Raw genomic sequence first — 17,055 nt, 5'->3', positions numbered from 1 at the left:
AGTTTAATTCCTTAGCTGTATCAACTATTAACAATGCAGTTTTGGATGATTAATAAATAAGCCTGTGTGAAAATTAAGTACAGTACATTATAATTCATGTATTAGTAGTGATTTAAATAATGAAGTTTTGCATACTGCAATTTTCATAATAGAAAATGTACAAATAATTTTTGTTATTAGGTCAAGACAATTTAATGAGAACAAACATCACAACAAAGTGACTCACAATACCAAAAACAATAATTTAAGACTCCAAATTAGAAAGAAACAAATGAAAAACAAAAATAAACGAGAAATTCAGTAAAAATGTCACAGTGCTGGTCACAAATACTGTTAGTGGAAGCATGCACAACTACACACAAAATAACCAAAATCACATTCTATTTGCCTTTTTATGTGTCTGAAGAGAATCAGTGTCAAGATTCAATGACTGATGGAGTGAAAAACCAAGAAAATCAGTCTCTTTGATCAGAGCTTCTCAAGTGCAGGTGTATGCTAGGTGTGGGTGAGAAACAGATAAATATTTAAGTCCTTCTTTACTACAAATTCTCCTCTCAGCCCAGTAGGTGGCGGTATGCATTTAGAATGCGAGTTGACAAAAACTAAAGACGAATGTAAAAGTGAAAGAGGAGACTGATTTAAAAAAGGACTTAAATATTGATCTGTCTCTCACCCACACTCATCATATAGCTTTAGAAAATATAGATTTAACCACTGGAGTCTTATGGATGACTTTTATGCTGCCTTTATGTGCTTTTGGGGCTATAAAGTTCTGATCACCATTCGCTTGCATTGTGAGGACCAACGGAGCTGAGATATTCTTCTAAAAATCTATACTTGTGTTCAGCAGAAGAAAGAAAGTCATGCACATCTGTAAATAATGATGAGAGAATTTTCATTTTTAGGTGAAAATTCTGGATCATATTCTTTTTTTGCAGCCTTGCATAGTTTCGATAATAATTTTCTTGGATGAGGGCATGTCACTCAACCTGTCCGTGTCGGCATCTACCTAATTTAGCTAGCTTCTTCCAAGTAACAGTTGAATTTGTGCCAAAATACTCTACAAGAGTTTCAGTGGACGCACAGTCTTTGACATCAAGATATGCAAGCTGTTTTTCCATTCTTCCCATGACCCTATATGAACAAACCTGTAATCCCTGCAAACAGATAATTTGCATACTGTGCACAGTAAACATACTAAATATTAATATGTAGTAGAGTAGTCACATATGTTTACCTGTACACCAATACACTGATAACTACCAAAAATTAGATAATTGAAAAATCTGACAATACATGATGAGATATGAAATCATCTTCTTATTTTCTTCTTTTGCCAACAAAACATAAACAGTCATGCGCACAACACTTTAAGCCGGTAAGGTGTTTACATGCAATGCAAAATCAGGGTAATGGGCAAAAATGCTGATGATCGGTTTATGACCTGACCTCAATAAAGGAAACCCGCTTAAGCCATTTAAATGGCCTTTCACGTTGTCGGCTTATTAAGCATAATCGGTGTAAGATTGTGCATGTAGACACAAGCATTGTATATGTATATGTACTGCATATTTCATACTTTAGTCAGTAATGCAGTACTTTCACAGCAGCAGTCTGAGACCTCTTTTTCTGATTGCACGTCCTAGTATTGTGTGTTGCTGGTAGATCCTGCAGTATTTATATGGATTAATGGGTGTGCATGGGCGTTTGGTCTCGTGATTGGTCAGGCAAGGAGGGGTCAAAGGTCAGCCTACACACAGGCAAGGAAACAATAAGCCAGTTCTGTGGCACACTCAGTAGGAACTAAGAGTGCAGTTCTACTCATACCCTTTCATTTCTCTAATCGGCCCAACAGCACAATAGTAAATACAGGGTGGGAACATTGTAAATACTCGTCTCAGGCTGCCACATATCCATGCTGGACCAGAATGTATTCTCTACCTTGGGCAGAAACTGCGTTTTTCCACCACAGCTGCTTGGCACAGCAGAGATAGATGTCACATGCAGGGTGGACAACTAAGGAAGGCCACCCTGGTGGATCCTGCTGAGTGTGCTCTGCATATTATGTTGGCTCCTTCTCGCTTCAACGCTGCATGGCAATTTGTTATAAGCAGCTGGTGACTGTGGTGGTGCATACCTCAGAGGAATTACATACTGTATGAACACAACATATTTTTATTGTCTCTTCTCTTGATGTCATCTTAGGTTTGCGGATCAGGCCGGATTCGATTGTGGTTGAAGAAGAACAGGCATCAGGATTCAAACTGAGAGAGCTCCATGCACACTTAAGTCATTCCATTTAAATATACATGCATGCAACTAACCTGAGTGACCAGACCCATAAGTCAAGGACAGAAATGCAAATTAAAGCTATAATTGACCCAAAAATGAAAACTCTGTTAGCATTTATACATCCTCACATCGTTCCAAGCCCATTTGACTTTCTTTCTTCCGTGGAACCATTCATACTTCAGTAAGCAATGCAGTATTTTAACATGTAAAAGACCTCTTTGTTGAAGCAAGTCTGAGTATTTTGGTAAAGTACAGCACAAAAAAAGAAGATATGTCCTTTTTCAAAAAATTAAAATAGATGGGGACTGCTGTCGCACAGACGTTCATTGTACTGAAAAGTGCAGCTTGTATATACTCTTAGATAACATCTACGTTTCTGTTCCATGCAAAAGAAAAATTCATGCAGGTTTGGAAGACATGAGGGTGAGTATATGACGACAGAACTTTCCCTTTACGGAAATATGCATGCTGTGCTTATTTAAATGGATCGGCTCCATGTGAACTTTCAAAGCTTAAGTTTAAAACAGTTTGTTGCTCAGGTTTAGTCAGATGTGGAGTACATGAGTTATACTGTGGAGATATTTTCTTCTTTCTTAGCCAGCTTGTATCCATTGGCTGTATCTTTTTGCTCTTCACTTGTAGATCTAAATTAAAAACAAAACAAAAAACATAGAATGGGCAGCATGTTGCTCATGCTATATGTGAAAAGAAATAAAAACTGGAAAAAGTTCTGCATCTGTAAAGACTGCCTGTAAATGACTGTGGATTAATTCAACATGTAATTTCTGGTCAATTACATTTCACAGGGTCAATTGTGAAAATGCTTCTACTTAAAAAAAAAACCCCATCAAATTTAATACAGTTTTTCATGACAAATTACAGTATATCATCAGCATAACAATTTGAATGAAAAGTTGAATTGAAAAATATTTCAGATTTTCTTAATGTTCGTTGCATTGTTTTTTTTTTTGCTTTAATGACAGCATGAACTCTATATGGATTCCACAAGTTTGCGCAAAAGCTGATGATCGATGTTATTCAGCTTGATTTGAGAATGTTGCAAAACGCATCTTGTGTGCTTCAAATGATGCAAGGATGTTTTTATTATTTATAAATAATAATAATAATAATAATAATATTTTTTTTTGTTTGTTGTTGCTTATATTCACATATATAATATCGGGCTCTTATAACCACACATAGTACCTTAAAATAATTCAAATAATATTATTTAAACATAAATAATAATAATAATAATAATAATAATAATGATAAATGAGTAAATAATTAAATAACTAGATAAATAAATTAAAAAGGATGGAGTGTTATATGAAAAAAGTAATTAATCTAATGTATATTCCTTTGTTTTATATTATGTTCTTGTAGAGGTGCCCATGTCTTTCAAAAAGTATACTTTTTCTCTTAATTTCATATGTTATCATCTCCATAGAATGTACTTTGGAAACTAGATCTAACCAATCATTTAAAACATCATGGTTACTTGTGTAACTTCCGTTCCCTGATGGAGGGAACGAGACATTGTGTCGATGTAGTAACATTAGGGGTCACTCTTGGGAGCCTGAGACACCTCTGATCTTTGATAAAAGGCCAATGAAAATTGCCGAGTGGTATTTGCATGCCCCTCCCCCGGACATACGGGTATAAAAGGAGCTGGTATGCAACCACTCATCCAGGTTTTATGCTGAGGAGCTGAGACAAGGTCTGGCCATTTCAGCGGGTAGTTCAGCATTGTGGCAGGAGGGACACAACGTCTCGTTCCCTCCATCAGGGAACGGAGGTTAAGCAAGTAACCGTGACGTTCCCTATCTGTCATTCACTCGACATTGTGTCGATGTAGTGACAACTGTGTTACGTGAGCTGGGGGTGTGTGATGGGCAGACAACTGTGTGCCTTGTAGCCAGTGCACCAGGCTGACACGTAACCTCCCCAACATAGTTACGAGTGTTTAACGGCCCTTTGGGGACAAGTCGACTACCCAAAAGATAGAGACAGGCTAGCCCAGTCGTGGCCTCTTTTCCCCTTCTTTTTTTCACTCCCTAAAAAAAAAGGGGGATTATCCGACTGGGCCGACCAGGTCTAGTCGGGGGGGTGTCCCTCCCAAGGGGAGGGCACCGCGGAGACCACACCTCGCCCAGAGATATTTAAGTGGAAAATACATCATATGGTCTTGCCGATCATGTGGAGAAGTCTCATGGTAGATCCTACCCAACGGGGGAGGAGTTACTACAAACATGGAGACTGTGGAAGAGGGGGCTCTGCCCAAGGAAGACGCAGCTTGCCAACAGGGAAACGAATTAGCGGAAGATATACATCGCATGGGGTAACCTTACAGGGAACCGCCACATGCGGAGCACCTACCCCAGAACAGGGCTCTTAATTAGCACGTGTACTGGGCCGGCAGTGAGTCTCTCCAAAAACTCAACTGCCACAGGGCTAAGAGGAAGTCAACCAGGGAACATAGTTTGTACTACTGGGAATTAATGGCGCACGTCTTCAGCTCAGAGGAGGTGAAAGGTGCTATGTGCAAGCGATACACCCGGCTGGCTATCCCGGGCTAATCCGCTTGTATTGCCTCCCCAATATGATGCGAATGCCCACTTCCCTTAGTGGGGCAAGGGCTGCCTCTGTGACCTTCGTGAAGACGTGAGGGAACAAGGACAGACCGGAAAGGAGGACCTTGTACTGATACGCCCGACCTTGGAATGCAAACCGCAGGAAGTGTGTGTGTCGAGGTAGAATCGAGACGTGGAAGTACACGTCCTTCAGGTCTACGGCCGCAAACCAATCTTGATGCCGGATGCTCACTAGAGTGCGTCTTTGCGTCAGCATCTAGGACGGGAGTCTGTGTAAAGCCGGTTCAGTACTCGCAGGTCCAAAATTGGCCGCAACCCACCGCCTTTTTTCGGTACAATGAAGTAGGGGCTGTAAAACCCCTTCTTCATCTCGGCCAGAGGGACAATCTCATCAGATGTACCGGCGGGTGGGCCGCGGCCTGAGGTGCCACACCGTGTCGTGGCCGTGCTGAGTTCAGGGACATCGAAGTACTTACCTGGCTCCTTGTGACCACCCCTGGAACAGCCTGGGATGGGAGGAAGAGGCCCGTCCTCGTGACCCGTGGAGACTGTCACATCGGGGGTGGATTTGTGCCACATCTGGGCGCTCATGGGGCAGGGAGACCGCCAATGGAGCGCCAAACCTGCCAAATAGAGTGGTGGATGGCGGTTGTGATGACGGCCGTGCACACTGGATACGTGACCCAGGGAACAAGGAAACTGCTCTTGCTGAACTCTTGGGTACCGCAGCCACTTGGGCATGCAGCGCAATTAAATGCAAAGGTAACAAAAGATTCTCCTCCCGGCCCTCGACCGGGGGATGGAGTGGTCTGCTTACCAGCTCCAGAGCAGCGTGTTTCGTCATCCCTGGGTCGCCCATCTCAGGGGCGCTTCGAAGCCATTCGCGGGTTCTTGGCGGCCGCGAGACGGGTGGCGTCTGCTTCCTGCAGTGGGCTCCACGCCGGGGCCGGGCCGCAGGGGCAGGCTGCGGCAGAACCGGTGCAGTCACAGCAGGGGGACGTCCTTGGCGACGAGCAGACGGGGTGCGGGATCTTGAGCCGTGCCAGGGCAGGATGTGCCAGATAACCTCCGTCTGCTGCTTCACCGCTGAGAACTGCTGGGCAAAGTCCTCGGTGTCGCCAGACTGGCCAACTTGGGAAATGGGGGCAGCAAGGAACCGTGCCTTGTCGGCCTCTCTCATCTCGACCAGGTTGAGCCAAAGGTGGCGCTCCTGGACCACCAAGGTGGACATCGCCCACCCGAGAGACCGCATGTGACCTTCATCGCCCGGAGAGCGAGGTCGGTTGCCGAGCGCAGCTCCTGCATCAATCCCGGGGCGGAACTACCCTCGTGCATTTCCTTTAGCACCTTGGTAGACTTGCAGGAGAGCCATGGCGTGCAGGGCGGAGGCGGCTTGTCCAGCGGCACCATAAACCTTGGCCATCAGAGATGACGTAAACCTACAGGCCTTGGACGGGAGCTTTGTGCGCCTGCGCCAGGTGGCGGCGCTCTGTGGGTATAGGTGCACCGTGAGCGCCTTTATCCACCGGGGGGGATTGCCGAATAGCCCTTGGCCACCCCACCATCATGGGTAGTGAGGGCGGGAAAGCTGAAAGATCGGGACCGGGCAGTAAAAAGTGCCTCCCACGACCTTGTCAGCTCTTTATGCACTTCCAGGAAGAAAGGAACGGGGGCGGGGCATGGCTTTGAGTGAAGCCGCGAGCCCAGGAACTAATCCTCCAGCCGCGAGGGTTCAGGGGAGAGCAGAGGGTTCCACTCTAACCCGACGCTCGCAGCTGCATCTCCGTGTCAGTCTGTGACTGGGCGACCGCACCCGGAGGGAGGAGCCCAGCTGAGGCTTCCTCGTCCGACTGGACAAGCCCGCTATCCGATGCTGCGCTCGAGAACTCATCACTTTCACGGGCTCCGAATAAGAAGTTGAAATCGCCGTGAGACGAGCCGGCGGACTCATCCGGAAGCCTGATCGGGGCAGACGAGCATGCTGGGGAATGGGAGGTCCGTGGGGGGATACCCGGTGGAGGTGGTCCCATTGGGGTCTCCAAATCGCCCCCAGTGCTAGCCGTGCTGGCCTCATACACGTGGGTAGAAGGACTGAGGTGGGGAGCCTCTGGGGTGGCTTGCTTTCTTACGAAGGTAAGCTGCAACTGCATCGTTGCCATGGACATGTTCTCTCAATGAGTACATGACCCATCCACGAACGCTGTCTCCGCGTGAGCAGTACCCAGACACGAAAGACAGTGATCGTGACCGTCAGAAGGCGAGAGATAACGAGCACAACCAGGAATAACACACAAAGGAAAGGCATCTTTAAAAAGACGTTCCATGTGTGCCGCTCTTTTAGAGAAATATACTCTTTATTTCTGCCAAAGCGCCCAGGGGCATTCTCTGCAGTGCACCAGTGCAGAGGAGGGAGAAGCCACTGAAATGTACCGTCAGATCCAGCAGAGGTGAATGAACAGTCGTGGGAATTCAGCTTATTGAGCATGACCGTTCGGCTCCGAAGAGAAAATCTGAATGAGTGGTTGCATACCAGCTCCTTTTATACCCGTATGTCCGGGGGAGTGGCTTGCAAATACCACTGGCCAATTTTCATTGGCCTTTTATCAAAGACCAGAGGTGTCTCGGGCTCCCAAGTGTGACCCCTAGTGTCACTACATTGACACAACGTTGAGTGAGTGACAGATAGGGAACTGGGGATTCTTGCTGTCTCCAAAAATGTTTTATTGCTTTAAAAGCTGTAATTCACAGTATTCTAAATAAATATAACTCATCTTTATTAAGTAGAATAGGTCTTATACCCAAAACTATATGTTGTATCTTTATTATATTTGGTTTCTTAAAAAAATTCTTCTATTACCTGAATTACTTCTATCCATATTTTTTTATTGTTTTACAAGTATAACAAATATGTGTATAATGAGCTTTAAGTTCATCACAGCTTCTCCAGCAACCTAAAGATGAATGATTATACTTAGAGGATATTTCTAGTGTTATGAAATATCTCATATGAATTTTTCAAGCGTATTCTTACCAAAATGGAGATTGCATGGTTTTTAAAATTCCTTGAGTTATTTTATTTTTTAACTCAACTTCCCATTTTATTTTAATATTATGTAAACCTTATCCTTGATTTCTTGAAATATTTTATTTATTCATCCTATCAAATTATCTACTTTGTTAATTTTACTAACTTTAATCATAAAGTGCAACAGAGGGTGAATATCGTCTAAAGTTTTAACTTCTTATTTGAAGATATTTGTAAAATAGTTTCCTAGACAATACATATTTTTTTCCCTATGTTCTCAAATGTCTCCATCTCATTGTCTCCATAAATTTGATAAAATCTTATAAGCCCTTTGCTAGCCCAAACCTTAAATACATCATCAAAGGCATTTGGTGACCAACAGACCATCTCACGATCCCTAATATTCATCACTTTACAAATTCTTCTCCAAAATTTAAAAGTTTCACCTATGCAATAATAAATAGTATTCATATTCTTCTTTCTCCCACAGAATATTAATGTACTAATTGCATCAAGTGACCTTGTTTCCATACGTTTCCACTTTGATGTATTATCCGCTTGCATCCAATTCAAAATTGGCTTAACCTGGGCTGCATAATAATAATTCTCCAAATTAGGCAATGCTAGACCCCCATTCCTTTACTGTTTTGTAAGACCTTAAGTTTTACTCTTGATTTTCCTTCATCCCAGATACATTTTCTAAAAATTCAATGCCACTTTTTAAAACTACTAAGCTGTATATAAACTAGAAGGTTTTGAAAAAGAAATAAGAATCTTGGAAGTATACTCATTTTAATTGTACTTATTTTTTCAAACAAAGATAATGGTAGTATTTTCCACCTTTTATAATCGTGTCTTATAATAGTTTCTAGAATATCATAATTACACTTATATACATTTTCTACATTGCTTGGAATTATCACTCCCAAGTACCTTATTTCAGTTTGGTTCCATTTAATATCATATTTCTGTTTAAAATCCTTTTGTAACTTGCCCCCTATTTCCATAACTGCTGTTTTATTAAAATGTAGTTTATAACCTGACAAATCTCCATACAAATCTATCTCTTCTAACACTGAGGGTAATGATGTTTCTACATCTGTTAAAAACAATATTACATCATCTTCATACAATGCAAGTTTATGTTCCTCATCCTCAATTTTAAGACCTTTTATTGTGGAATTAATTTGTATACTCTGTGCTAAGGGCTCTATGCATAAAGCAAATATCTGAGGTGACAAGTGGTCCCCTTGTCTTGTCCCCTTCATTAATGCAAACTTCTCTGAAAGAACGGCATTGGCCCTAACTCCTGCATTTGGTAGATTGTATATTTGTTTGACTAATTTAATAAACCATTGATTAAAACCATATGCTTCACAAGTTGTCACAGGGCCATAGAACCCTGTCAAAAGCTTTTTCATTATTAACATTTGTTTCTTAGTTTTAGTTGCATAATCAATAAGATTTAGTGTTCGTCATATATTATCATACAATACCCGGTTTTTCACAAAACCAGTTTGATCTTTTTAATTATTAAAAAGTTAATTATTGTTGATTAATTATCAGCAAGTCTGGTAGCAATTATTGATGTTAATAGCTTTTGATCAACATTTAACAATGATATAGGTCTATAAGATGAACATTGTGTGGGGTCTTTCTTGTCTTTTAGTAATACGGTTATAATGGATGAGTTCCATCCTTTTCTAAAATCCAGTTAAAAACCTCACAAATTCTTTATAAAATTCATTTGTAAATCCATCACTACATGGACATTTTTCTGTTTTACTTTTTTTTAATAACTGTAAAAATCTCTTCTTCTGTTATTGGAGAGGTTCAAACTTTATTTTGTTGACTTGTAATTGTAGGAAGTTTCAAAAAATTAAAGTAATTTTTAATTTTAGTTGTATCCAAAATTTCTGAAACTATTTCTAACTTTCCCTTCCTTTCTACTAAATCTTTATCCCTTATACTCATTATTACAGATTTTTTTTATTTAAATGCTAACATTTTTAGAGATTTTGCACTATTATCATAGTATATTTGTCTAGTATACATTAAAATCTTCTCAATTTCTACTATTGCTATTTTATCTAAGGCCGTCCTTACCTCCTTTAGCTCTTCATAAACCTCATTTTTATTTTTCACATGCTTTTCCTGTAAACTTTTAAATTTATTCAATTATCTAGATAATTTAAATTATCTTCTCTCTTTGACTTTGTTTATTTTTCCATGATGCATATGCTATTATTTCCCCTCTCATTGTGGCTTGAGCAGCCTCCCACAATATAACTGGTGTCACTTCTCCATTATTGTTAGTCTGTATATAATTTTTTAAAGCAATGCATTATTTTTTCCTTAAAAATATTATTCCTAAGAAGAGAATTATTAAACCTCCATATTGAAGTTCCTTGTATACTCCCAAACTCCATTTCCATTATCACTACTGCATGATCTACAGTTACTGGTACAATTTCACAGTTCTTTACTCTTAACACATCATTTTTAAACATAAATATATAATCTAGTCTAGAATAAATATTATGAGCTTCAGAATAATATGTGAACTCTTTAATCTGCAGATGCATAAAATGCCACACCTCTATCAACCTCAGCTCCTCACCTGCTTGTTGCAAGAGTGTAGCCCCTTTTATTGATTTATGTTTTCTTATACTCTGAGTATCTAGTTCTTCATCCATAACCAAATTAAAATCTCCTGCCATAACCATTATTCCTTTAACCTCCATTACTAACAATAATAAAATATTTTGTACTTATTGGTTTCTTGTTTTTATTTATGTTTTATTTATTTATTTTTATTTTTTTATGTGTTGGTGGTGGGTATTATCACAAAAGAAAAAAAAAATTAAGTGAAAAGAAAGTAGAAGAAAAAGTGAACAATTATTGGAAAAAAAAAATGTCTTTAAAAGAATGTTTATTTGTATAATGTATTAAATGATTTGAATGGAAAGACATAATAAATTATAAATAAGAATCAAGGAAATCTGACCTTTTGTACAAAGACGTAAAGGAGACTTATTTGATTAGTGACTTAGAAATAGTGTGGAATCTTAAATATGTATTCATTTTACATCATAACAGTTCTTTTTTATTATTTAAAAAAAAAAAAAAAATTATGAATCCTAAAGCTTTTAGTTTATTGCCAGGCTTAAATTAGATTTTGAATCGCAGATTTTCAATGTTGCACTTTTGATTCCCACTGTATGTCCTGTCTGATCCTTCTATGTTAAAAACAAACACAATATTCAAAGCAATTGTATAAGACCAGGGCAAACACAACGGTGCCCAGCTCTTCCTATTCCTACTAAATCCTATTGAAGATGACATGTCCAACTGGTGCTTTATGCCTGAAGCTCCCCGAATGTCCCCTAAATTAATGTTGATGGTATTTTTTAGGTCTGTCATATTACATAATTGTAGAATATAAATGTATTATGATTAAAATATAACTTTAAGTTCATCATAAATACAGTATACGATGCACAGTATCAGCTTGACATAATAATTAATAATTTCTTCTATTATTAAATTCTTTTTAAAACCATGAAGTTTGGATTTGGGCATATGACATCAGCCATTGTAGTTCTTGTGTCTAAGACAATTGATTCCAAAATATCAACACAGCTCTGTTGACAATTTTTCATGTTTACAGGTAAACATAGGAACTTTTTTTTTGTTTTGTTTTTTGGATAGCTCAAATGGGAAATTGCTTATTTCAATATTTATAAAGTAAATTTAACACTTACCTTTTTCTCAAAAGACAGCAAACTAGTGTAATAATCAGTAGAAATCCTAGCATGGCTGCCACTAATACTGTGGCCAGGACACCTGAAAGGAGAATTAACCTCATTGTTATCAGTGTGTTTATTTAACCTAACTGTTGGTTTAATGCAGCATTCCTTATTTTTTTGTATGACCTATTTCATAAGTTTAAAAAATGCCATGTTTATGATAGTTAACTGTGACCATTTATCAAAGAAAATGATCTTCTATATAACCTGTTTTACAGTTTTAGATTTAATGCTATGTCTCACAAATGAAAGCCATTGACATTAAAATCAACATGAAATTCACAGCCCTTTTTACATCTGTAATGTGACCTTTTTTTGTGTGTGTGTGAAATTGTATATTTAACAAGAAAAAAATCTAGTGTGGGACTTGGTTTTAACCATCAGGAATTGATTGGATTGGGAAAACATGTTGCTTTCGAATGTTCATGTACACTGAAATCGACCCCATTCTGCAAAATTACTGACAAGTGGCATCTCGCATCAGAACGTGTTGACCTTTCCACAGTGGAGCAACCTCTGAGACACTGGTAAGTCATTGAGCACAATTTGTAGGTTACATTTTCCTTCTAAGATTAAATTTGTACTCCACTAATGGTTAGGTTTAGGGTTGGGAGTAGGAACTAATTAAAATATGCATTACTGTTGACTGGATTACTTCATTTACAACTAAAAATTCAACTCGCTTTTGGTACCACCCGGTGGACATTTCACCTCAACAAAATGTCCAGCTTTGGCCTCTAGGGGCAGTGGTTTTAATTTTGGTAAGCACAGACCGATTTCAGGAGAAGAACTTTCGACCTGCTGTTGCCAAATTCACAGTGTGACCAGTCTGATAAGCCCAGGAACATGTATTTAGAAAGTAAATAGGGTCCATTTTGATTTCATGTTGATTTTAAATTAAATTTCAATAAAAATGTTAAATGTTAAATATAACTTACAATCTCTAAATAGAGAAATCCATAGGTAATTTGTTTCTTGGTTACGCTGAAAACAAAAAACAAAACAAAAAAAACAACCTATACAATTTACCCCCCAAAAATGAGGCAGCAATTTGCACCCACTTTCTTTGAGTAAATTATTTCTCAGTTTTAGCATGCAATATAGGTTAAGGGTATACAGTATTTTAACCAATGTGTATGAATAGTAATTAACACCCCCCAAAATATTTTTTTTCAGTATAGCTCTACTCAATATGACAAGCAGTCATCACACACTGATGTTACACAACTGACATCATGCACAAACACACATGCAGCTACTGTATGATTACACACGTGTTGACAAAATCCAGTGATGTAAAAAAACACACATGCATGTGTGTAGGGCACAGTGGTTAAAGTAAAAAAATATCTCTCAGGCACCACTAGTGTCCTACAATTAGAACTTAACCATAGATACGTCAATAATAAGGCCCTAAAGTCAAGCTAAATGCACAAACATGCCCTCTCCATATGTTGAGTCTTATGTCAACAGCAATTATGTCGTGCCCAAAGAGGGGGGTGAGCGCTCTGACGCTTCATTGCAGCCACACATCACTGTATGGCCACCAACTCATTGCCTCACATATGAATGTCATAACAAACACGTCACGTCTGTTAGCCAGGGGTGAGAAAGTGTCTGACATCACAAACACAAACACACACACACACACACACACACACACACACAAACTGTTGGTGCTTTGATAACATACCCCAGCTCATCCAAGTAAAGTCTTCTATGTTCAAAGAGGAGAAAAAAAGAGGCATGAAAACTGAGAGGAGATTCTTGTGAATATAATGTACATGGATTGTTGACATGACATTTCAAGCAGTGTCCTGCAGTGTGATATGAATTGGACTATTTAGATTAAAATAAGAGTATTAAAATTAGACTACTGCAGGCTGCAAATTTTCGAAAACCCTGGACTCCAGACAAATGTAAACAACGATGAGTCTCTGACACGTAATTGATAACATTCACACATCCCTTTTCAACACCATTTATAATAAAAACAGGGATATGGTTTGTCCTTTCAAAGAAGCAATACATTTGTCATTTATCTATTCTAGACAATGCAATAAAAATATTATAGGCCCATACAATATGTGTCAATGTCTGCTTTCTTCCTGGTCTCAAATCACACCTAAAAGCAGCAGCATGCAGTGTTAGAAAACTGAGAAATGTTAAAATACTTAAAGTGCTGATTTAGTTCTTTTGTCTCTTTTAAGTCTTGCATAACTCTTTACCGCTTTTAACCACAGAATACAATTACTGTGACATACAGCTCAACTTTCCCAAATAAAATGTAAAAATATGCTCTTGACAGTATGTAATTCTGGCTTTTGTACATTTCATATATCATTTATTAAGATGGTTTGAGCAGTATCCTCCCACAAAAAGCTCACTAATGCTTAGAACAGACCAGTTTTTAGTCCAGACTAATCGTAAAATAGTTAATCTGGATGAGATAAATTGGAAAAAATTTCCATTTTGTGGTCTTGTCTACAGCCCTTTGGACTGACTTCTAGGAAATGTTGTGTCTAGCATACTATCTGGTCAAAGTAACCGGAAAAAACTATAAAACAACTTTAGAAAGCCATGGGCATAACATAACATGAACATTATTTGTTCACCAAATCATTGCTACAACATTGTCTATTTTTGTCCTGTTTGCGTTTTAAAGACACAAAAGATGTTAGGCAGAATGTTTGCCATTTCAGCCTGATTTCATGATAATTACGTGACTGTGGCAACATTTAAAAAAAATTATATACCATGGTTCCTTATACGTATCGTGGCAGTTTCGAAGTGAAATGTCCAGTGTGTGGCACTTAAAATTAGTTACATTTTCTTCCAAACAGATGAGGTTTTTAATGTAAATGCTCTATGAAGTTTTAAATCAACAAAACCTAAACCTAACCGACAGAGTCATAAAAGCAAATGTGAGATGAAAAACAAACTGCAATAAAGATCTTTAAAGATACAGATCTTTACAGATCTTTGAGACACTAAAACAAAAGCATTAGAGGAGTACTGCTACAAGTCCCATCAAACTAAATAAACATTAGTCAGTTGTAATGCTGGCCCAAGGAGCCAAGCTGACTAAATATTCTGAGTGTGCATGACAGCGGACAGCGAAAATATATAAGCTTCCAGGGATGTTTAAGGCCCTCAATGGCTCTAATCTTCCAATTCAACTAGTTGAGGTCTGTGGTAAGAAGATGCCAAGTTGTAGTTCTTGAGGATCATGGCTTGAGGATGCCCTGTGATGCTTTTTAGGTTTGGGTTTCTTTGCCGCTTGATTTGCCTCTTCATCTGTCTTTGCATGGCTTTGGCCAGTGATTGTTCAAGCTCAGCGGCTTCATCCCTTGGTCTTCCTTGTACAAGTTGCCTCATGGCCTCGAGATCTAGGTCAGACCTGCAGTCCAAATAACTCTTAAGGTTCAACTCAGGGAAGACGACTTCTCTCAAAGCTTGGACCATCTGACCCATGGCCTGACATCTCTGTAGCTGATGAATTATATTCTTCTCCAGGGATTCAAAACACAGCACTTTATTCATATAAAGTGTGCTCATATAAGGACTTGCAGGCATGTTATTCCCAGCAGTGCTGCTTGGAGCCTTGTTCTTCGGCCAATGTTGTTTCTGAGTGGCCTGGCTCCAGAGTTTCTTGATGTTCTTCAACTTAATATCCACTCCAGGCTTGTGATTCATCTTCGGTAGAAGCTGGTAGAGTCCCTCATCAGCCAGATCTGCAAGGTCACATACCAGAAGCTTCTGGATGACTTGCCTTCTCTGAAAGGGGGACGCCACTGAAAGAATATCATGAAGTCCTGCATCAGACACAATGTAGAGTGGTGTTCACGTATAGCACTGCAATGGAGGACTCAATGGATGCTACGTGGTCAAGGCTTGACTAGGGATCTAGGGAAGGAAAATATGATGGACCTGCATTCGCCTCATCACATTGCCATGCAGTTGAGAACAGAAAGCAAGCGGAAGGCTGGGATATCAATGTTTTGAGCCTTCATTCAAGGAAGGTTAGCTAAAAGCCAGACAGAAGCAAAAGAATACAAGGTGTGATGACAGCAAACCGAGGTGTCCTCTCATTGCTACAGAATGCCTGGCATTTAGAAGGAAGATCTATGGTGCACCAACTCTAAAAACAGGTTCAGCTGAAGCATCTAATTTGGAACCCGGTGTTTGTTTTGAAGGAGCCTGCAGTAGCAAGGATCTTTCATTGAGGAAAAAGGTAATATGCAGATGTCATAGAAAGAGACAAAGACAGCTTGATTCCAATTCCATGATGGGAATCAATGCCACTCTGATAAATAAAAGCTTCTCCTCAAGCACTGCAGAAGATACTTTAGCATTTCACATTTAACCCTTTAATAGGAAAATAATTCTCACAATCTTTCTGGTCATATACATTCAAACTGCAATTTAGACTACTAACCATCTTTGAAGGAGACCAATATTACTCTGTTGTCTGTTAGTTGTGGCTTTCGGTAATTTCCGTGAAGAAGCACAGGAGCAGATTCTTGTGCATATGAGGCATACAGAGAAGTGGCCAATGCCAAAAACTGTGAAGAAGGAACAATTACACTACCATGAATTCACAATTGAAACTAGTTCAAAGACTAGTTCTAACAAGCCAACAAGTTCATGATAAATCACAACATTTGAAGTAAAATAGCATTTGAAAATCAGAAAAAGATAGAGGTACAAGACTGTACTTAATGTCTTTCAAGGGTATAAACTTCTCATCCCATTAAGCTATGCGAATGACGTTATCGCTATAGCAATGACAATCCAATATGAATTTCCAAATGCAAGTTTCGGAAGGAGCTTGTTCATCTAGGCCTGCCAATCATCTCGCAAGGATATAGTGTATAAGCGGCTACTTTCCTCGCACCGGTGACGATTCTTCTGGCATCCCTCCTCCTCCCCATCTCCACATTTATATTTCATAACGCCCATACCAATTATTATTTCAAAATTGTCTTTCTATTTTTGCTTTAGTCAGATAGCAGTTGGACCATCGTAGGGGTAATACTCATCAAGACGGGCTGGCAATAGCTCATGGATGTTAAAGGCTGGAACCTGTATTTTCTGATCTGTAAGTTCAAGTTGTGACAGAAGAGTATTGGCATAGGCTACTTTTTGTATTGAGGACTAAAAATAGTCTTGGGGGAAGGGATGGAGGATCTCAGGGTTCAAGCCCAGTCCTTATGGACAGCACACCAAATCCGTTTACCTTATTGCACTCCAGGAGTATATGAACTAGTGAACTTGTTCATTTTATGTCCGTTACATGGAAAATATTCAAACTGATACAAATGTATACTGTAAG

The 17,055-nt window shown here is 39.2% G+C and overlaps 1 protein-coding gene across 1 annotated transcript in view; it reads right to left on the bottom strand.

Annotated features, from left to right (window-relative positions):
• Positions 1-2,518: 2,518 nt before the first annotated feature.
• The window catches only part of LOC127437324 (uncharacterized), a 63,021-nt gene continuing 48,484 nt past the window's right edge, over positions 2,519-17,055 (bottom strand). Inside the window, exons 10-14 of the mRNA XM_051692167.1 lie at positions 16,159-16,285; positions 14,901-15,535; positions 12,659-12,704; positions 11,676-11,757; positions 2,519-2,936 (exon numbers count right to left, since the gene is read on the bottom strand). Of these exons, the coding sequence (XP_051548127.1) occupies positions 2,858-2,936; positions 11,676-11,757; positions 12,659-12,704; positions 14,901-15,535; positions 16,159-16,285 (969 nt within the window). The 3' untranslated portion in view covers positions 2,519-2,857. The remainder of the gene's footprint in view (positions 2,937-11,675; positions 11,758-12,658; positions 12,705-14,900; positions 15,536-16,158; positions 16,286-17,055) is intronic.

Source organism: Myxocyprinus asiaticus, chromosome 48 (genome assembly GCF_019703515.2).
Source record: "Myxocyprinus asiaticus isolate MX2 ecotype Aquarium Trade chromosome 48, UBuf_Myxa_2, whole genome shotgun sequence".
NCBI lineage: Eukaryota > Metazoa > Chordata > Actinopteri > Cypriniformes > Catostomidae > Myxocyprinus > Myxocyprinus asiaticus.
This window is presented reverse-complemented; position numbering and strand designations above follow the sequence as displayed.